The sequence below is a fragment of the Mizuhopecten yessoensis genome, unplaced genomic scaffold, assembly GCF_002113885.1.
Source record: "Mizuhopecten yessoensis strain PY_sf001 unplaced genomic scaffold, ASM211388v2 scaffold11175, whole genome shotgun sequence".
NCBI classification, from domain to species: domain Eukaryota; kingdom Metazoa; phylum Mollusca; class Bivalvia; order Pectinida; family Pectinidae; genus Mizuhopecten; species Mizuhopecten yessoensis.
Window position 1 is genome coordinate 1,030,021 of NW_018408917.1, and position 23,453 is coordinate 1,053,473.

The 23,453-nt window shown below is 35.7% G+C and overlaps 1 protein-coding gene across 1 annotated transcript in view; it reads right to left on the reverse strand.

The window, feature by feature from the left end:
* LOC110467505 (cleavage and polyadenylation specificity factor subunit 1-like) overlaps nucleotides 1-23,453 on the reverse strand; it is a 35,303-nt gene that overhangs the window by 4,420 nt on the left and 7,430 nt on the right. The window contains exons 9-34 of the mRNA XM_021524709.1: nucleotides 22,777-22,870; nucleotides 22,430-22,517; nucleotides 21,219-21,332; nucleotides 20,688-20,736; nucleotides 19,936-20,033; nucleotides 19,125-19,280; nucleotides 18,781-18,879; nucleotides 18,279-18,392; nucleotides 17,782-17,923; nucleotides 16,640-16,809; nucleotides 16,115-16,263; nucleotides 15,522-15,617; nucleotides 13,524-13,602; nucleotides 12,369-12,469; nucleotides 11,369-11,480; nucleotides 10,565-10,795; nucleotides 9,175-9,327; nucleotides 8,424-8,540; nucleotides 6,936-7,023; nucleotides 6,499-6,583; nucleotides 4,515-4,656; nucleotides 2,850-2,918; nucleotides 2,393-2,476; nucleotides 1,191-1,367; nucleotides 885-951; nucleotides 501-548 (exon numbers count right to left, since the gene is read on the reverse strand). Coding sequence (XP_021380384.1) covers nucleotides 501-548; nucleotides 885-951; nucleotides 1,191-1,367; nucleotides 2,393-2,476; nucleotides 2,850-2,918; nucleotides 4,515-4,656; nucleotides 6,499-6,583; nucleotides 6,936-7,023; nucleotides 8,424-8,540; nucleotides 9,175-9,327; nucleotides 10,565-10,795; nucleotides 11,369-11,480; nucleotides 12,369-12,469; nucleotides 13,524-13,602; nucleotides 15,522-15,617; nucleotides 16,115-16,263; nucleotides 16,640-16,809; nucleotides 17,782-17,923; nucleotides 18,279-18,392; nucleotides 18,781-18,879; nucleotides 19,125-19,280; nucleotides 19,936-20,033; nucleotides 20,688-20,736; nucleotides 21,219-21,332; nucleotides 22,430-22,517; nucleotides 22,777-22,870 — 2,922 coding nt within the window. The remainder of the gene's footprint in view (nucleotides 1-500; nucleotides 549-884; nucleotides 952-1,190; nucleotides 1,368-2,392; nucleotides 2,477-2,849; nucleotides 2,919-4,514; nucleotides 4,657-6,498; nucleotides 6,584-6,935; nucleotides 7,024-8,423; nucleotides 8,541-9,174; nucleotides 9,328-10,564; nucleotides 10,796-11,368; nucleotides 11,481-12,368; nucleotides 12,470-13,523; nucleotides 13,603-15,521; nucleotides 15,618-16,114; nucleotides 16,264-16,639; nucleotides 16,810-17,781; nucleotides 17,924-18,278; nucleotides 18,393-18,780; nucleotides 18,880-19,124; nucleotides 19,281-19,935; nucleotides 20,034-20,687; nucleotides 20,737-21,218; nucleotides 21,333-22,429; nucleotides 22,518-22,776; nucleotides 22,871-23,453) is intronic.

Sequence of the window (23,453 nt, forward strand, 5' to 3'; positions counted from 1 at the left end):
GCATTTTGGTTATTCAGAAGAAGTTGTTTAAAGGTTTTTTAATACAATTGACCCCTGTGACCTTGAATATAATTGAAGGTCATTCATTTGAACAAACTTGGTAGCCCTTCACCCAAGCATGCTACTGGCCAAATATCAACTCCCTGGGCATTTTGGTTATTGAAAAGAAGATGTTTAAAGTTTTTGACATATTTGACCCCTGTGACCTTGAAAATAAGTGAAGGTCATTAATTTTAACAAACTTTGTAGCCCTTCATCCAAGTTTGCTTCTGGCCAAATATCGACACCCTAGGCCTTTCGGTTATTAAGAAGAAGTTGTTTTAAAGTAAAATATTGACGCCGGACGCCGCGCCACGGCATAAGCTCACTTGGCACTTCGTGCCAGGTGAGCTAAAAATTGAATTCACACAGATTACAATTTTGCGAAGTAAGCATCATATATATGCTTATACATATTATATATATTTATATTATTATATGCTTTATAATAAGTATCTTACCTTCTGGTTGGTAGGTGTAAACAATGATATTCTTCAGACTGTCCGTCACTGGAAACAGAAACAGAACCCAAAAATGTGACTGCCAAAACACAAGAATTTGTGTACACAGAGTGACAGTAAGAGAACGATTCAACAATTCGAGACCAATACTAGATACTTTATATTCAGACACACTGCTTGATACCAGCTAATCACTTTTCAAGTGAATACTTTTAAGAACAATGTAAAACACTGATATTTGATCTGTCTATTCCATTTCACTCTAAACATAATAATAATGTTCTATAATATTGATTTAGAAGACTTTATCACAAACATAGCTGAAACATAAAGCTGGCCTAACTATTGGACTGACTGGTGCTCAAGCAATGATTGTTGGCTTACCGACAAAACACAGTAGGTTGTTATCAATGAGGAACTGGGACGCGTAAGTCTCCGATTGTTTCACATCCTGAAAATAAACATTTAAATAAACATCATCTAATCTTTACTAAAGTTAATAATATTTCAATTTGAAATTATGTTACGGAGCCATAGAAATCCCCAACAGGTGTGATCAGAATATATTAACCATCAGAAACATGTACACAAAATAATGAAATCTGAATGCAGAGAAAGGCTTGACCTCGATAAAAAAGTACAAAACTTTTAGAGATTGACCTGTAACCAGGAGGATGACTTAGCACCTACCCTGCTGACGAGCGACAGAACCTTGAAGTCCTCCTGGTATCGGTAGATATTGACGTTCTTGAGCAGGTCGGAGGCCAGGATAAGGTTTTTCGCGGTGACAAGGTTGTGGATGTAGATGTAAGAGTCGATGAAAGCCACGCCCTCCAAGTCGTCATTTTTAAACTGCCAGATGTACATCTAGGAAGGACACAATATACAGTGTGGTCAAACATGTATCATTTTCTGTTAGTGTAGAATTTTCCAAATATTTTTATTACCATTCTAATTTATTTTTTCTTGTGACGGAATTTATTTTGTCCATGACTTGGCAAAGCTTTGCTCTGGAATACAAATAGTTTCCTGGTCTAAATCAACAACAGATGATGTCATAGATTCAATGAGTCATGATGACATCAAACATTTTGTACGTCATTTCTTCTTCCTCTGAAGAAGCAAGATGGAAGTTACTTGAATCCATTGACTATTGTCCTTGAGAAAGGCTAGGAGGTAGAAATATTAGGACTATAGAGTGACATTAATTCTAAAAAAAAAAAAATCTCTAGGGATGACACATTCTAAAAATCTGATACAAACAAGTCTGGTGGAGGAGCCTACATTTATTTGTGAGTGTGTTCTAACTCGTTACTTTGGCATCACAATGATAGTGAACATACTATATACTGGGAAGTTTTCGCCCTATGGCAGTAAATTCTGTATATGCCCAGAGGTAATTTCGCCTTCACATTTATTTGATTACTGTGTTTATTAAATTATTTTCTAATGTTCACTTTCACATTTTTCGCCCTCATTATGGAGGGTGAAAAAGACAAAAGATAATGATACCAAAATTTAGTAGAGAATGCCATATAGATTTCTTTTTCTACCGATTTAATTTCTTTTCAACCAATTAGAAAACAATGGGAAAATATTGTCAATCTTTTCAAAACTATTTTGCACTTGGTATAGCCTTTTTGCAGGTAAAACACTGCTGTGTTTGGTCAATCATGACTGACGTTTTGGCCAGAAAGTCATAGATGTGAGCTAGTGCTGTGATTGGTCTAATTTTACTTACACTTTGACCAATAACAATGATTAGGTCCTCCACAGTTGTGAGCTAGATGCATGATTGGTCTAACATGACTTGATTTTGACCAAAAGCAGTGACCAGAAGGCCACAGATACAATTTGTATTCAAGCACTTTAACTGGTCAATCATGACGTACCTTTTGACCAATGGCAGTGACCAGAAGGCCGCAGATATGAGCCAGGGCTGTGATTGGTCCTTTCTGCTCCTTGGCATAGACAACCTGAGTGCAATAAAACAATGTTCAGACATGATAATTGAAGGTTAATATAACTATTATTAAATATATGTTCAATTTTTTTTCATAATGTTTAAGGGTAAAATCTGATAATAATACAAAAACATCTGTGTAACTACTCCTTACTTCAATCCTGTCTAGTGCCAGTCATTAGTTTGATATATATTTTGGGTTTCCAAAATGTGTAAACTCATTTACCCTGAACAAAAATTTGAACTCTTACAATAGAAAGGTTGAAATAGTTCATTAGTAATTTTCAGGGGTGAATGAGATTTCACTGCATCTAGAGAGAAATATCAATATTTATTTTTCAATACTTGAATATATGGGAAATGAGAAATACAGTACAGTTTCCTACCTTGATTTTGTTTTTCGTGAGAGGCTGTCCCGGTTCTGGCACGACTTCTATGATGTCGTAAATCAATATCTACAACCAATGAAACCTCTGGTTACATAGTAAATCAATATCTACAACCAATGAAACCTCTGGTTACATAGCTGTTAGTTTAAAAGACATTCAATCTCATATTGTACCTATTACAATTCCAATCTATAAGATTTCGTTTATTTTCCCCCCCAAAAAGCGTACCTGTCAATGTAATGACCAGATTTTGTCTGATCATTCCAATTATTTAATCTCGTAACCAGATGGCAATTACTATAACCTGATGTGGTCATCGTTTTCATGTTCAGCAACATGACCAGGTATGATCAGATCTGAAGTGAAAATCTCAGAAATGGCTATCTCAATGAAGCAGCAAGAGAAATATTCGCAGTCACAAGGCAATCATACATGCTATTTTGACCAGCTTAGAGATATATTGGACTCTCGTGATGAAGTGTTATACTACTTATACCACAAGATATTAATAAAGGTAGCAAATAGCTCATTTCTGTAACATTTCTTCTTGTTCAAAATACCAAAAGATTTTATTCTACACATGATGATCAGACTTCACCGAGTCCATTTCTGGTCATTATCCAGTATACTGTATACCGGGAAATTTTTCGCCACAGGTTAATTTTCACCCTCCGAAATGAAGGCAAATTTATCATTACAGAAAATGTAACTAAACAACATAATATTATATGACTCTAATGACCAGGGGTGTAGGATAGGGAAATTCTACCTGAGGGATTTTCAAAGCCTCGGATTTTACCAAATTTGAAAATCCAGAGGGTGAAATTTCCCTATCCTACACCTTTGAGCATGAAAGAGTATTTTCTCTCATTCCATCTACCAGAATAAGCTCAAATATCATGAAAATGTGTTTAGATTGGCTACCGTTTTGAAAATATCAACTTTTCACCTGAGCTTTTTTGATGAAAACAAATTTATCAGCGAAATTTTGCATAATCCATATTCTCAAAAAAGTTTGCGCCGAAACGTTAAACACATCTTTCTAATGTGTACAGTAAATACATCGTAAAAGGTTTTAATTTCATCACATCACCTTTCCGCATTCCAGCATCAGAATATGTGACGTCACGTCATTGTTGAGCCATTGTGACATCACGTTACGTGAAATGGGGTGTTAGATAGGAATTTCCTACACCCCTTTCTTACCATGGACAGCTCTATCTTACATATATGGAATTGAGAGAAGTACAGTAATTGAATGAGATAGGGTGAAATTAAGCCCGGGGCGAAAAATTGATTGTATGGGTAAAGGGTGAAAGTTTAATGAGGAAAATGTTTCCTGATATATAGTATGACTTTTGGAAGTTACCAGGTAGGAAGCGAATACATGTCATTTATATTTGCCATTTAATTTAACTTAATACAAGCAATTTGATAATTTCTTAACTGCACCTCCTCCCTAAAACACAGTGACCTACCCTGCCTTGACACTGCACCTCCTCCCCGTAACAGACTGTGACTTACCCTGCCTCGACACTGCACCTCCTCCCCGTAACAGACAGTGACTTACCCTGCCTCAACACTGCACCTCCTCCCCATAACAGACAGTGACTTACCCTGCCTCGACACTGCACCTCCTCCCCGTAACAGACTGTGACTTACCCTGCCTCGACACTGCACCTCCTCCCCGTAGCAGACTGTCGTCCCGATCACCCCAAAGGACTTTAAGCCTGTTAAAGTCCCTTCTGACTTCAGTGACACACACTTCATAATTGTAGCATGCTCCCATTGGTCCAGTTCAATCCTGCAAATTAAGTCAACATTTGATTTATGCACGTAGAGAATTATCCATATAAAGCAATCAATTCTAGAGTTATTCTCTGTACATGAGGTTGATAGCTGAAGAGCTTTTGAAAAGCCTTACCTAAAGATAAAATAAAGGAACATATTAAACATATCAAAGGAGAGTTCATACATTTACATGTACATAGATTAACTTCATTTCTTTTCAGCAGATTCAAATAATTCTCAAATGTTCAATTTATCAATTGTCATAATGATTTGGTGTCACAATTGGAACCTGTCACTATCCTCTATTTCATTTAAAAATCAGTCTAGGTAGCTTTGGCCTACTACTTTAGTATGTACTGTTGTGGCCTACTATGTACTGTTGTGGCCTACTATGTACTGTTGTGGCCTACTATATACTGTTGTGGCATACTATATACAGTGGTTGCCTACTTTGTACAGTTGTGGCCTACTTTGTACAGTTGTGGCCTAATATGTACAGTTGTTGCCTACTTTGTACAGTTGTGGCCGAATATGTACAGTTGTGGCCTACTATATACAGTTGTGGTCTAATATGTACAGTTGTGGCCTACTTTGTACAGTTGTGGCCTACTTTGTACAGTTGTGGCCTACTTTGTACAGTTGTTGCCTACTATGTACAGTTGTGGCCTAATATGTACAGTTGTTGCCTACTATGTACAGTTGTTGCCTACTTTGTACTGTTTAGCCTACTATGTACTGTTGTGGCCTTATATGTACAGTTGTAGCCTACTATGTACTGTTGTGGCCTACTTTGTACAGTTGTTGCCTACTTTGTACAGTTGTGGCCTACTTTGTACTGTTTAGACTACTATGTACTATTGTGGCCTTATATATACAGTTGTAGCCTACTATGTACTGTTGTGGCCTACTATGTACTGTTTTGGCCAATTTGTACTGTTGTGGCCTACTATGTACTGTTGTGGCCTAATTTGTACAGTTGTGGCCTACTTTGTACTGTTTAGAGTACTATGTACTATTGTGGCCTTATATATACAGTTGTAGCATACTATGTACTGTTGTGGCCTACTATGTACTGTTGTGGCCAATTTGTACTGTTGTGGCCTACTATGTACTGTTGTGGCCAATTTGTACTGTTGTGGCCTACTATGTACTGTTGTGGCCAATTTGTACTGTTGTGGCCTACTATGTACTGTTGTGGCCAATTTGTACTGTTGTGGCCTACTATGTACTGTTGTGGCCAACTTTGTACAGTTGTGGCCTACTTTGTACTGTTTAGAGTACTATGTACTATTGTGGCCTTATATATACAGTTGTAGCCTACTATGTACTGTTGTGGCCTACTATGTACTATTGTGGCCTACTTTGTACAGTTGTGGCCTAATATGTATTGTTTAGACTTCTATGTACTTTTGTGGCCTACTATGTACAGTTGTAGCCTACTATGTACTGTTGTGGCCTACTATATACTGTTGTGGCCTACTATGTATAGTTGTTGCCTACTTTGTACAGTTGTAGCCTACTATGTACTGTTGTGGCCTACTATGTACAGTTGTGGCCTACTATGTACTGTTGTGGCCTACTATGTATTGTTGTTGCCTACTTTGTACAGTTGTGGCCTACTATGTACAGTTGTGGCCTACTATGTACTGTTGTGGCCTACTATGTACAGTTGTTGCCTACTTTGTACAGTTGTGGCCTAATATGTACTGTTTAGACTACTATGTACTGTTGTGGCCTACTATGTACTGTTGTGGCCAATTTGTACTGTTGTGGCCTACTATGTACAGTTGTGGCCTACTATGTACTGTTGTGGCCAATTTGTACTGTTGTGGCCGTACCGTTCTGGCCTACTTACTTTGTGTTGGGTACTACCTCCCAGGAAGTCGGGCTGTACAGCTGTACCACGAACCGCTTCAAGTTGGGATACACATATCGCTCATCTATAAATCATAAACACAATCAATACTCATCCAACAAACAGAGAAATTCAATATTTTGATTAAAAAGCCATAAATTTGTCCAATGTTTCAAATTAATATTTTGTTTTAATCCTTTTAAGGAAGTATCTACCTGGTAGATATTTTTTCATCATTCATCAATTCCACATGGTAACATTCTCTATCTATTAAACGTATAATTATAAAGTGTTGATTTTGACTTGTATTCACATCTAAAAGGAAAATATGATACACAGCATATTGTGTCTATAAAGAAGTCTTTTTATATGTTTATTATAACAATGTTCAAAGTTCAGATAAAGAAAAGGATGGACTCCAACACCCTGATACGAACCTTTTTCTATCACATCATACTCTCTTTCTTCGGCTGGCTTAGGCAGGTAATTACACAGTTCAGGTATGCTATGTACCACAGAGTAAATCTGACAACACAAAAACAAGCAGCAACACACAATTATTTCCTAGGATCCAGTAGATTGGTAGAAACATTTTGTGACACCTCTGTAATTAGGATGACAGCAAAATATATTTCATAAAAAGACAAAGTGATAAAAGTAAATATTTGCTATTTAGATATAGAAGTTATTGTTTCATTACTTAAGGAAATTTTCATTATCTTAAATATATTGATAATTTGATTTTTGAGACAAATAATAAAAAATATCCTTCTGTAATGAAACAATAACTTCTTTACCTATTTAAGTATTAAACAGCATTCTGTTCCATGTTATGGTCCTATAACACGGAACAGGATTACAGACAAATAATCATAACATGCGTTAATAACACCGAAGAGAATGCTGTTTTATGCTTATATTTACATTTTTCATTGTTTTAATTTTCATTTCTAAGTTCTCAACGCACTTTTAAGTTCGTATTTTGCAGTGGTTGTTTCAGAGGTAGAACAGCCCATGGAATTGCTCATGGAATGTTGTCTTGTGACCTTCCCCGTAAAAAATATAGCTCGATGAAATAAACACAAAAATATCAATACAATTTCCATATTCAATCAATCAATATTTTCAATTCACATTTTATAGTCTTATATAAAACTGTGAATATTATTGAACCATAGTGGGTTTTTTTTGCTTATATGCTTGCTAGTGCCGAGGAGAATAGAGATCTGGTAGTCAGTCAGACCCGTGGAGGTATCACTACACCTGTGTTATGGTCTCATAACACGGAACTGGCCATGGTAGTGTTAGTGGCAATGCAGAGTAAGTGTTAATATATAGAAAATATCCATGTTTATCAATTTGTAATTTTTTTACAGGATTTTTTTCCTGTGTATATGATAGAACTGTCCAGGACAGGAAAGCGGTGTAAGAATATGTTCTATCCTTCACCCCATTTCACTTGTGTGACATCACAATGACAACAATGATGTAAAATCACAAAATCGAGAACATTTCAATGCTACAATGCAGAAACTGCCAATGGCATTTTTTTGTGTTTTCTGAGCTACTCCTGCTGATTGGAATGAGACATAGGTAATCACTTTTTCATACCTAGGGGTGTAGGGTTGGTATATTCCACCCTCAGGATTTCAAAATTGGAGCAAAACCCTTTGGCAGACCTAGGGTTTCATCCCATCTGCAAAGCTCTTGGTTTGAATTTCCTAGGCTTCACCCATGGACCATCCAGGGCATGAAAGTGTCTTATGGACTTATTATTCATTGAAATAATTAGTTTCACCGAATGATTGGTTCTTATACCGCTCAAGCACGGACAAATCAAGTGTGGCCCATACTATATAATATGTACATCTATGGTACCGGAGAACCATATTTATAGCAATCAATTGATCAGGAAGATACCTCACCTTGCTTTCAGGATGGTAGGCTATAAAATGTGGCGTACAGCGTAGCGGTACTTTCCTCACAGGCCATGGTGCATCATACGTTAAGTGTGTGGGCAGAACACTTATTCTTAGTTCTCCCTTTCAACCAAAACAGAAACCAGTTTTATAAAGCTACTTTTACAAACATAAACAATTCAATAATTTCAATACATTCAAATAAGTAAAGCTGACATTTCTGAAAGAAAAATGTGTTCACAAAAGTCTAATTAGGCCAAATGAAAAAACGTGTTTGTTTTCTGTTACATAAATGAGAAAATAAGGATGGGTAGGTAATACATTTTATTTTTTTAATAAGGTTTATACAGAAGATCTAAACTTTAATAGTATTTCCTTGAAAATTGCCCCAAAAAGTTAAGGGTAGGCATACAAATTAGGGTAGGTAGGGTAACCAGAAAATATTTTTATGTTCATTTTATCTGGCCTAAGATAGAAATATTTTTTATCAATGCATTTTCATATCTGTAAAAACTGTTTTGACTGTTGAAAATACTTCAGAACTCAAGAAAGCAAGCAGAATTTTCAGCACACACATGTTATATCACGTAGTAAGATACTGTATACTGAAAAAAAATCAAAAGGCGTAAACTTGACTGCAGCAAAAATGTCCAGTATACATATGTATTGTTCACAGCATTGCTCCGATGAAAATTTCAGAGAATGTCAAGAGGTTATAAATAATGGAAGAGATTTTCTATGAAAAAGATGTACTTACCAGCCCGTTGAAATAGAGAAAGCCCTTCGGACAGTTAACATTGTGGAAGGGTGAAAAACAAGTGACCCTGCCATCAATGCCCATTGGATGAATACGGAGGCATCCTCGGGTCGTCATGAATATCCAATGAGGGTAGGCACCACAGATAAACACCTACAACAGAAACAAGTATTGTAATCCTGCTGAGGTAACATTACACGTATGTGCAGGGGCGTAGTGAGCCCTTGCTCGGAGTGGATTCATTTAAGAGTGGGTCCAGAGCAGGGCCTTGGTTGGGGGACAGGAGAGTGCAACAAGCAGAAAATATGAAGTAAAATAAAAACCATTTCAATTTGGATTCAAACTGCAGCCTGGTCAGTGACATATTTCAATGCATCCCATTTAGGCCTGCCCTACACATCCCATTGTAGTCGCTGATTCACTGCTTTTTCTCCCACCCTTCACAGGTGTGTCTCCCGTTTTAGCCGGGAAAGATCAGCTTGTCACCCCCTAGGGGGAGATAGCCTCGTGCCGATAAACACGCGTTCAATTGTGATGTCATTAAAAAGTGTCATCGGTAATTGTGACGTCATCAAAAGTGAATGACGATATGCATACCCCGCATGTGTTTTTGTTTATAAACATGGCAGACTACTGTCGGTGGAGTTGTGACTGAAATAATAGGATGGGAGAAAAATAATCATCCCCTACCTTGAGGGGGTAACAGAGAAATCTCCAACCCTCGGGGTGATTTGTTTGGTTGTCTAACCCTCGGCAGCCCCTCGGGTTGGAGATTTCTCTGTCACACCCTCAAGGTAGGGGAAGATTCTATTAATCTTCATGCATTCTATTCCAGTCACAAAACATATCACACCTTAGCTATCACTTCACCAATATATCTCTACCAATCCTATTCAAACCAAGCATGATCACTTACATATTATTTCTCAAACCCTATTCTAGTCTAATTGACAGGTCATTGATATACTGGAGAAGTGGAAATTCTTGAGTTGCTCATGTTAATATAGACTATAGACCGATGTAAATAATATTTATATAGATTTTAGAACAATTTTATTTGTGAAAAATTTCTCCACACAACGATCAGTTAAAAAACTATTGACTTTAATGACAATTATGAAACAAGTTATTTCAATTTATTTTAATTACTGATGTTAGCCTGAATAGTAGCGTTCAGGGGGTCTTAATTTGAGAGCAAACTGGAGTACCCAGAGAAAGACCCATGTGACCCTGTTCACGTCTAATCGGGGAATCCAAACCCGGCTACCTTAGTGAAAGGTGAGTGTGTTATCGACTGCATCACCCAACCACCCAATCAGAGCAGTTAAGAGAGTCGCAATGCAAACATTTCAAAAGGGAGAATTTCTACATGTACAGTATCTCTACGTACCCCATTGTAGCCCGCCAGATCACTGAAGTAATGAAGCATGGTAGTGTCATTAGTTTGTTGAGATTCCTCTCCGTCTTCAGAATCCATCTTACGCTTGTACTTTCCAGTTCTCCGTTCCCTTAGGATCACATTGTGCTGGACCTTCTTGAACCGCAGCTTCAGGTGACTTTTAACGGGTGTTTGGTAAAACGGAAATGCTTCGTATATGTAAAACTCATCATCCACTCTCGCCTGCAAAACAACAGACATATAGCTGTACATAGCGTATTCATTTTTCTTTTTATCTCATTCAACACTGAAATTTCATAATGAACTATTCCAACCTTTGAATTGGAAGATTTCAAATGTGTCTCCAGGGGTAAATGAGTTAAAACTATATTATTGTCTTGGATGAAATTGATCCTAGCATAATGTGGTCCTGCTGAATTTATTGAGGATTCCAATTTGGACAAACTTTAGTTTATTTTTGCCTTCTGTAAAAAGGGCAAATCTATGATGACAGTGAGTAATTAGCAAGAAGAAGGAAAACAAATAGAACCGATCTTTGCTCAGGGGACCTCATAATAACAAAATTGTCAATTTGTTTTGTAATATCTTTTTATAGGTAATAACCCAAATGAGGGTTTTTCACCCCCAAAAAAGTTGATTGTACCCCCAGTTTTCAACAATTGCTCTAGGTAATTAGGTACATGGGGATACATAATCTTGAAAATATATAAATATACCCCCAAATCTAAAATTCAGTGGCAACACTGAATAACGAAGGATAAACAAATGAAAACAAGAACTTAATAATTGACTTACAAAAAGGAAGGATCGGGAGTTGCGGTATCCGAGGCCCACCATCAACAGTTCCTTAATGGTCGGCATATCTCCCATGATTTTCTCTTGGCGCTCGCCCCCCATACCACTGGTGCTGTAGAGACAAGTTGTTATATACATCTATTGACCTTGTAAGAGGGGAATATGAATATTTGTTTCCCCAAATTTAATTGTATTCACCCGAGGCAAACTTGATGCACTGTAATTAATCAACAGCTTATACATCAATAAACAAAACACAATCATAGGAGGAAAGTATAGTATTTTGTGTGATTTATTTGATCCAATATAAAGATCAGGGCCTGAATTTACAAAACAATTCTTGTGCTTAAACCATCTTTCTTGTCACTCACATAGGCACTCAATGTGGCATGGTCAAAAAGTCAGTGTTGGTAATGAAAATGGTTTCTGGCTTGAAGTCTTTCCACAATTCTTCAAATCATGGACAAAATAATGTTTTAAACACGGAACTGTTGATTTATGAAACAGTCTAGATCTTCAATCTAATGTTGTAAATATAAACACAGTTAAACAATTTGTATACAAATTTGATGAACACTGGCAATACTAAGTGCAGAAACATAGTTTTAAAGAAAACATTGAATTCTAAATGTCACAACTTTTAAAATATATATTTTTTTATTTCAGAGCTTATTGTCAAAGGGTTGTAAAATCCTACTTTTGTCAGAATATAATCTATGTATCTATGTACAGAACCTGAGTTTGAGCATGAGAACGGTTTTGTGAATACGGCCCCTGATGTTATATAATAATAACACTGACACTTTCAGAGCTGAGTGATGAAAAGAGCTCCATTATCTCAAAAGCCTCCTTTCCCTTACATTCATATTAACTCATTCACCCCTACATTTTTAAACTGGACATGACCAGTCTTTGATTTGTCAGGTTCAAATGTGACTACAGGGGTGAATGGGTTCAAATACACATGAAAAGTGACCAACTGACCAGTATCAGTGCTTACCTGACTTTGTCAGTCATCTGGACACTGTCCACTAAGATCTTTTGACCCATTGGAAAATTCTTGACATAGTAGCTCATCTTAAAGTCTGGAACACTATAGACCTGTAACAGAAATTCCATGTTCACCTCATTTCGATAAAAAAAATCCTCTTGATTGCAATTTTTCTGAATATCAAACTTTTCACAGCATTTCACCCCAACACAGTATAGGCCATATCTTATTAACCGAATAGATGCTACATTTAACTCTCAAGATTCAGACTTATTAAAGACTTAAACACGCTTAATCTCTAGAGACCTTGAATGTGATTCAATATTATTAATTTGACCCAAATTGATTGCCACATGGTTGGTCAGAAATGTCATTGAAAGATTTGACAAATTTGATTCATGTGACCTCAGATGAACATGTGTAGGTCAAGGTCATTTATCTCAATCAAATCAATACTATTTCACCAAAATGCAAATATTATGTCTTCAAGCATTACAGTTCTTGAGAAGAAGGTTTCTGACACTTTTGATACTACGAAAGCTACATACTATACATTAAACTAATCTGTAACTTTTAATGATTTCCTCTTTGTGGCACTTTCTTCCTGAAAAAGTCCTCTATTGTTAGAAATATCTTCAAGGAAACCCTATGCAGAAACCACCTCCTTCCTGATATTAAAAACAAGAGTTTTATATGGAAGAGGATGTGTTTTCTGCCCCTCCTGGCAGCCATGTTGATTTTCAGATTTAGGTCAAAATCAACCTTTATTGGATAATTAATAGTATAGACACGTGTACAACGTTTCATGAACATCAAAGATTCCCTCAAGGATATCACACAGGAATCATGTAAAGTTTTTACAAAACTTAAGAGTGACACTGCTGGCCATGAATATTTTCAGACTTTGTTAAAAACCAAGCTTGAGAAGGTGATTGATATCATAGCTACGCATAGAAAGTTTCATGGCAACCAAAGCTTTCCCCCTACATTTATCGCACAGAAAATATTTGTGTGGAAGCAGACAGGTCTACTGTGATCCCTATAAGTAGGTCACCATTGCTTCACAGCTGACGCAACAAGACCTCACTGAACATCTCAAGACAGGTAACTAAACCTTTCCATGGACAAATTTAACCAGGAAATTAAATGATTATGATAACTTACCTCCAGCACACCGTTTTCTCGACACATGAGTGCCCAGTAGGTGGGGTTGAGGTGACAGCTCTTGGTCTCCCTCTTTGGCCTTTGAACACATTATTTAATTGATTTTGGTTTTTCTATCAAATTCTTATCAATTTCCATGCTTTCATCAGAATTAATGTAGTAATTTAAAAATATGCATTCATGATGAATATATCTGATAATTAACTTTGCTTGCCCTTAGAGACAAAATCCAATACAAAAGCTTGATATCTACTTTCATCAGTGTAACAAAATAGGCCCCTAATAAATGTGATGTTCAGCTTATTGTGTTACAACAGTAAAAATATACATATATCTATATATACAGACACAAATATATACTATATACAACAGTAAAAATATACATATATCTATATACACAGACACAAATATATACTATATACATCAGTAAAAATATACATATATCTATATACACAGACACAAATATATACTATATACATCAGTAACAATATACACATATCAATATATACAGACACAAATATATAATATATATACATCAGTAAAAATATACACATATCGATATATACAGACACAAATATATAATATATATACAACAGTAAAAATATACACATATCTATATATACAGACACAAATATATAATATAGATATAACAGTAAAAATATACATATATCTATATATACGGACACAAATATATACTATATACATCAGTAACAAAATACACATATCTATATATACAGACACAAATATATACTATATACATCAGTAAAAATATACATATATCTATATATACAGACACAAATATATACTATATACAACAGTAAAAATATACATATATCTATATACACAGACACAAATATATACTATATACATCAGTAAAAATATACATATATCAATTTATACAGACACAAATATATACTATATACATCAGTAAAAATATACATATATCTATATATACAGACACAAATATATACTATATACATCAGTAACAATATACACATATCTATATATACAGACACAAATATATACTATATACATCAGTAAAAATATACATCTATCTATATGTACAGACACAAATATATACTATATACATCAGTAAAAATATACACATATCTATCTATACAGACACAAATATATACTATATACATCAGTAAAATTGTTAACTAGTTTAGTCAATTACATGAAAACTTCCCTACACAAAAAAACAGTCGTAAAACAAGGCCATTCTCCAAGTCCATATATCTTTCAAAAATCTTGAAAACTTCTATACTTATTTTGTAAATATTTCCATCAAATGAAACGTAAATTACACATACTTACCCCTCTGACTCGGAGCGCATGCTGATATCAAATGTAACGTATATAACACATACTTACCCCTCTGACTCGGAGCGCATGCTGATATCAAATGTAACGTAAATTACACATACTTACCCCTCTGACTCGGAGTGATGCTGATATCAAATGTAACGTAAATTACACAAACTTACCCCTGACTCGGAGCGCATGCTGATATCAAATGTAACGTAAATTACACATACTTACCCCTCTGACTAAGAGCGCATGATGATATCAAATGTAACATTAATTACACATACTTACCCCTCTGACTCGGAGCGCATGCTGATATAAAATGTAACGTAAATTACACATACTTACCCCTCTGACTCAGAGCGCATGCTGATATCAAATGTAACGTAAATTACACATACTTACCCCTCTGACTCAGAGCGCATGCTGATATCAAATGTAACGTTAATTACACATACTTACCCCTCTGACTCGGAGCGCATGCTGATATCAATTGTAACGTAAATTACACATACTTACCCCTCTGACTCAGAGCGCATGCTGATATCAAATGTAACGTAAATTACACATACTTACCCCTCTGACTCGGACCGCATGCTGATATCAAATGAAACATAAATTACACATACTTACCCCTCTGACTCGGACCGCATGCTGATATCAAATGTATTGTAAATTACACATACTTACCCCTCTGACTCGGACCGCATGCTGATATCAAATGACGATGTGAACACTGAAGTGTCGGTCTCTCCATATAAAAGTTCATCTTCGTCATCAATATTTCTAAAAAAGACAAAAAACAACTTAATTAAAATTCTTAACTACAAGCTTATCATACATAGTCACTGAATAGGTCAGAATATGGTGAACTTATTTTTCCTGTCCTTTGAGATGTTTTTAACTTCTAAGTTTTTCTTCTCGAGCATGTATTTGTGGCTGTGACCCTATTGCCTGTCTGTTTCTGTCTCAATCAAATCATGATCTTGAATCTGTTTCCTTCATCTCTTTCTCTACCACAGGGTTTGTGACCCTGATCCTGTTGCCCGGCCTATTGTCAGTGACCTTGACTCTGTAACATTCTAACCTCACTTTACTAAATGTGTATGACCTTGACCTTCCTGCCTTCCTCCCATGATCTATGAAATTCATTTATGATCTCTTTTTTAGTTTGACCCACTTGTGTAGACAGGTGTGACCTAGCCCACATTACTACCTTGTCAATCGTGACCTTGACCCTGCTAGCAGAATGTGACCTTGACATTATTAATGCCTATCCTTACTCTGTATCCAGCGTGAATGCTCTCTCTGTGGAGGGTTTCGTCTCTTTGGAGTTGGTAGTTGTCTCCTCCTCGTCACCAAGCTGTGTCGCCTTGGTTGTGAACATTCCACTAAGATCTTTGTACAAACACAGGGTCAGGAGTCGGGAGTGCTGCATCAATATAAATAAAGGTATACCCAATTCATTCTTGATTACCATTATTTACCCCTATAGCTACTATAAACATCTAATTAGGTCATTGTTTAACCTTTTCACATTCAATTTTCAGATTTCCATTTTATACAACCAATGTATTTTTTTTCTTGCTTTCAGACAACAAATTTCAATCTCTAAATCATGCAGTTTTTTCCTGTGAATTTTAACATTTGAATGATGAGGAAAATTTCTGTTATTTGATGTTCAGTTGATATGGATTTTACAATAATGTAGGTTGTGGTGGCCTAAAATCAAACAGATAAAGATTTCTTTCCATATACCTAATACATTTGTACTGACAAAAACATTTGAAGGCTACTGTACAGCATACCTGTGATACTGAGGGCCGAGTGGTGACAAGGCGAGCACCATTCACATCCTCTTTCATGGTGAGCATGGCAATTTGACCTGAACTTGCCATTAGTAGTACGTATGGATCAGCCAGCGAGCAGTGGACAAGTGGTGAGCCGATGTCCACAGGGATGTGTTGGATCTGTTTTACTGTAAAACACAAATATACAAAAAGGTGACACCGGGGTGAGATAGGTTTTACACTGAAAAATATTGATCTGTTCAATTACATATATATTTACTATTACATGCAAAAGGTACTATTTTTTCTTTCTCATTCAAAAAGTTAGTTCACATTTGTTTAGGGACTGCTCTTTAACTTGCTGATGTCATTATGCATGAAGCGACACAGGATCCGGAGCTGGGTCTGATTTAGTTGTCGATTTTTAACATGAATCCATTGAAAAGCATCCCTGTTTTATGTGACCTGTTAAGAGCATGGTCAGTGTTCAAATCCCTTCAAAGGATCATGTTGGATGTTAGACCAGCACATTGGAAAGGATGCAGCTCCTCAAGTCAATCCATCTTTGAAATCCAAGAATTTCTTTTCTACACCCTTAGAATATGTCATGAGAAAAAAGTGAACAAAGGGCAATAACTCTGTATATAATGGAACATGAGGATCAATTTCAGTATGTATTACTTCGCCATCCAGTACAAGGTACTCGCATCAAAATGGAAACTGTAGCTGGCAGAGTCTATATATTCCAGACAAACTGAGGCACTGACGGACAATCTGACTGATGGAATGACTAACTGAATGACAGATGGAGTAAAATATCTAATCAGGTTCTGTTGTACTGGTAGGAAACTAATAATACAAGCATACCACTAAGAGTATTTAAGAGAGAAATTTCAAACTTTATGGAGTCTGCAGTCAACCAAAATTGAAGATACAGCGAAGCTTATTCCAAATTAAGTCAGATGACATTCAGCATTACTAGACTAGTAGTGTTTTTAATGAAAATTTGACAATGGATGGATGAAAAATAAAGAACAGACATTGCACCAAAGGATAAGCTCAATTGTCATCTGGCCAAGTATTTTGCCTGTCAAAAAAGATGGTTGGTATTCAATTGGAAACCATTATTTTTTTTTTTTAAATGTTTTTCTAAGACTGACCTCCCTCCAACAGTCTGACCCCTGTAGATGACACCTGGATGATGTACTTGTCATTTCCAATGTTGCCGGCAAAGATCGTGGCTGTCTGTGTACTAAAACCGCTATGGTCAAGCTCCATGATCTCCTGACCTGTCTGAAGGATCTTTAAAACAGAAAAACAAATCCATGGGCCTGGTCGTTTGTGTGAAACCTTCACACCTTTACAAAATTAGCCTACATCACAGATCAGACGAGTATTTGACTATGTACCATAATGTACAGGAAACAGAAATCTTAGATGCATAAATATATTCAGTGAATATAAGATAGTTATTTATGCACTAATATGTGAAATATTTAACATTACTGGGTAAAGACTGAAGAATTATTGATAGAAATGCAGGTGAATCAATCCCTAAACGAAAATGCATTTTCATCTGTAACCTCCTACATAAAATCTATGATCAACTTGAATTCAAATTTTAATTGTGGGCAATTCTTTAAGACCATATCCTTACCATACTGGAGTCTGCCCGACTGAGGATGAGAAAGGCATGGCCATCCTCTATCTCCTCCTTCTCTTCCTTTGCATCGTCCTCCTTTTCCTCTGTCTTCTCTTCAGCTGCTGGAGTCTGTAAAACGAGTGATTATGACTTAAATATCGTGTATTCTTAAGAATACTGTAAAAATGGACATTTTTGCCCAGTGAAACTTTTGCCCTTTGCCGGTAAAATCCATATTTGGCCAGTATTTCAATGTTTTCCTAACAAACTGGCTAAGATTATACTTGGAAACAGCATGAAATTTAACTCAAAATACTTTCATTCATCAAAACAATATTAGTAGCATTAAATAAGGGAAACCCAAGACTCTGCTGGAGGTTCGACATCGAATAATTTAGATCTTACTCTGAAGTATATGACTTTTAATATTTTGGAAATATTCAAAACCATAATATATTGGTAAGTTAATAACACAAAATCTAGGCATCACAGCCATGATAGTCTGTCCCTAGCTTACCTTCGGTGGTGTGTCATTTGGGAGGGTTCCTTTCACTGTCCACATGTTAACACAGCCTGGCAGCTCAAAAGTCGTCACCACTTGGGGTCTGATGCTCCGCTGTAGATATTATATACAATGACAAGCCAAAATGTCTTTCACGCTACTTCATTTTCCAATTGGGTTTTATGTTTATTCAATATAAATCACTTCCATAGAACCTAGCAAATTTTGTATTTTATAGTTTATCAATATTTCAAAACTATTCAGAAACTACTTATGAATTTCAAAACCTTGAACTACTAATTAAAATAAAATCTAACAATGTTTCATAAGATGTTGCGACTTTTCTCTTGACTTCATACCTGTAGAACGGACAAGGCTCCATTTTTTCCATATCCAGATGTGGTCACAAGTTCAAGGTCAGGGTCAGGATTGCCTGCGAACTCTTCAGACAAGAAGGCTGGTTCTCCCATGACGATCTGTCCACAGGGAGCAATGTTCCAGATGTTGTCACACACCTTAAATAACAGGTTAATTGTTTTGTTTATCTGTTTCTCCATTCTGTGATTGCAAGTCTCGAACCCAATTTGAGAAGCAACAATTACGATTACATATTGGGCAATAGTCCTTTTAAAAATGCAAATCAGAGAATGTATTTAATTTGCTCTGTCTTAAGTGATCTAAAATTACTTACCTACTGGTAAACTGGTATAATTTCAAATGCTAATTGTTATTTTTCTTAATAAGTCTGATTGATAACATTTATTTTTTAATTTCAGTTTTTGTTATCTTTTTTAAGTTTATATTGTAAAACTTGGAATTATTGATAGCAGAACGATTTCAAGGGAACAAAATTTTCGCGATTTCGCTGGTCATCAATATGGTCGCGAAAATGCATAAAATGAAAATAACCATTACGGCGAGACAGTGGTTGTAATGATTGAAAAGTATTTGTGAAAATTTGCATTTTTTTTACAAAAGTCCACTGGAGATATCTTCTACATCTAATTTTGGGTAAAAACCTTGAAAAATTAACCCGTCATATGCTAATTTGTTTTAATAATGCTACATGAAATGACCATTCAGAAAAACAAAGTGTGTTATTTCAGGATATTGTAAATTTACTTATTTTACCACACTCAAATTTTAGTAAGTTATCAAATTTTATTTTACCTCAAATGAGTAACTAGTGATCATAGTACCGGCGGGGTTCTCTGCGCTGCCGTATACTTCAAGGTCATACAGGTTCTCAATCTGTGTCACATCTGAGGCTGGCCAAACATGAATCAATGGTAAAAGTATTTCACAAAATAAATCACGTCATATTAAAAGAAACATACATTTCAAATTGTTAACTCTTCAGTTTTGAAGTCAATAAAGAATCAGTCAAAATGCCAACAGAATTTTTCTCCAAAATATCAATTGGATATTTGATGATGTACAAGGCACATAATTAAATGCTATGTGAAGACCTGAAGAATAGTATGGAAACAATATATATTGTGTATGCGTACATGTGTCTATGTGTGCTGCATGGTATGTTGGTGTACTTGCCTTCTTGTATAAGTGCGGATCTGATGCCAACTTTATAGTGCTATCTCACTGAAATACCATGCCGAAGGCACCGCACCGAGCACAGCATTTCGCCCGTTCACATTATACTGACAACGGGTAAACCAGTTGTTGCCATTACCCTGAATGCTGAACATTATGCATTAAATGAAAACTACCATTTTTAAGGACTTTTGTATGATCCGGCCCAGGGACATAACTCATTGCCTATCGCCAACAAAGAAAAATTCACAAAGGATTTTGGACTTTCTCAGCATTTCGGGGTGAAAAGGGATCCCTCATGTTATATTTTTAGATTTGGTGACACAGAATATTATGTGCTGTATTTTGGGATCTGTCTCTGACATACATACCCATGTCTGTTGTCCCGTCTGTCTTCTTCTTCTTGGTTGGAAGCTCAGTCTGGAGAAAAAGTAAGGGATAAAACAATTTAATATTAGAACTACCAAAATCAGTCATTGTTCATAGTTCCAATTTGTTTTTTAAATATTGTCTATCAGTTTTCTATCCAGACAGTATTTATTTATCAAATTCTCCTAAAAATAAATTTTCTGCAAGTCAATCTTAGGACGATAGCAATCTTACTTAACCCTTTCACCACTGTAGACCATAATGGACTCATCCATATCAATGCATGGCAGAGTCTACTGAAGTTACATAGGGTTGAAAGGGATAAAGCTAAAAATGGTTAATTCAAACCATTTAATTTACCAGAAAAACATTGAAAATAACACTTTTTACTGATAATAACACCCAGAAGCATCACTAAAGAAGAAAATAAATGACTTAGAATAAATAATAAACTGTTTAAATTACAAGCACTCCTACATTGGTGAGGCTTCCCCTGTAGACACACCTTATAGAATAAAGCTCAATAGTATTACCTTGCTATCTCCGTCAGCCAGCTCCAAGTCAGCCACCTTCTCCGTGTATCGCAGTAGCAGGGAGTTTCCAAGACGGGAGCCGAGTAACAGGTAGCCATCGTCCAATACACACATCTGTTTTGTATTTAATTTAATAATAAATTCAAATTTAGGCCATACTAAATACAGTTTGTTTCCTGTTACATTTTTCTAGGGGTACGTAGCTAAAAAGTTCCATTTTAGGTTTTTTTATAAGGTTTATAAAGGAGAGTAGAGTAAACTTGACTTTCACAGTGCCTCCTTGAAAATTGACAAAAGAGTTTAGGGTAGGCACAAAAAAAAGGGTAGGTAGGGTATGGAAAGAACAACATTTTCTTATTCAGCCTTATTCAATTTTAATGAATTCTCAGTCAAATTCAATGTAGAGTTTTGTATTGAATTCATTAAATGGAATCTTATCTGAACTCAGCAGTTTGATTTCAGTCGCAAATTATGTTTCTGTTATAAACATGTGTTAGATTGTCAATACTTATTTATATTCATCAACATGAGATAATCACCGAGGAACTGCAACTAGGAAAATGGTTGAACTCATTCACCCCTGAAGACTCATTTAAACTCTTCTAATTCAAAGGTTGGAATACTTCATTATGAAATTTCAGGGGCGAATGAGTTCAGTAAGATTTTCATTTAATAAGTGAAATAAGGAAAAAAGTATTGTTATTCACTGTAATGGAAATATAAAGTAACATTTTCCCTAATGCAAGTTAAGGATCCTGTGGTTGTTCCTATATGGAGTTATCTCCCCTTACCTTCCATTTGGATATGACTATAGAACAATTGGGCCAGGAAACTTCTATAGACAAGGTATCTCTATCCGTTAGAGAGATAGTTAAGCAGTCTGAAGTTCAGGGTTCAAATCCGGGTCTGGACCCGCAGTGTCCTTTTTACACTCAGAACACTGTTGCTAATTACACTTTGTTTATTTCATCTTTATCATTTTTCATTAAAGTCCGGAAATGTATGGTTTTCTTTTCTACAATGACTTATCAAAGCTATAGTAATGCTGAAAAAACCCAGTTAAACATACTTAGTTACTGTTTTCTGCAGTGGTATGGGGATCTTTGGTAGCTTCAATTTAGAAGTTTTCACAGTATTCCTCAACACACAGGAAATGTTCACTTAAACAAATTACGCAACATTACGAAATGTCTGATTATTCTCGGACTTACACAGGTGGTAAGGACACTGGCAGCAGCTTTATCAAAGTGAAAACTCCTCACACTTCTCATCCCATCCACGACCAATGTCAGGACATATCTGTTCCAACCGAAATCAAACACTGATAATACATATAGATACAAACAAAGAAGTTAAAACCATTTTTTAAAGACAGGTTTACCATGTCATCAACTGTTATCTGAAGAACAAAATCAACTTAACAACTTACAATCACCTCATTGAGGGAGAGGATAAGGAAATAGTTGAACTCAGTTTGTCTCACTCAAGAGGAAAGATTGATCAAACATGGAACTTATAAATCACTCTTTTGTGAAGATGAATCAGACATAGGACTTACAGTTCGCCTCCTTTAAGAGACAGGATGAGTCGATCGTAAGACATGAATGCAGCTTCAGCACAGTCCAGTGTGATCCTTACTCCCTCCTGTGATCCTGTCAACACACAAGTGCTCCATAGAAACATATCCAATTTCAAGCATTATATTACAGTAAATTGTGTTTTTTTGCAATTCAGGATAATAGGATTTTATGCTTGAAAATCTTTCATTAAATTTGACAATCATTTAATGTGTCTGGTAAATACAAATGCAACATTTTTGTTGTTCAAATTCAAGAAAGTGTTTAAATAAATACAACAGCCAATTACACTATTGTTATATTCTGCAAAACAAGAGAAATATTCATGGTATTCAATTGGAAAACCATTAAATTTTCCATTTTTACATTTTTTAACGTAAAACAACGAAAAAATTGCAGCACCAGAAATTAATAGTTATGTAATGTTATCACCCTTGACAACAAGGCAGTGCATCCTTTTGAATGGACTATGTACACCATGCGATTTCTGCTGTTTTCTGGAACAATTTGCTTACAAAAATGTTATCAATTACGTATTTATGTTTAATAACTTAGTGTACGTGCCAAAGATGTACAAAAACAATCATTTTTTCTACCTTTGCTTTATTTGTAACTGAACAAAAAATCCATGGTTTTGAGATGAAGCAAAGAAAAAAAA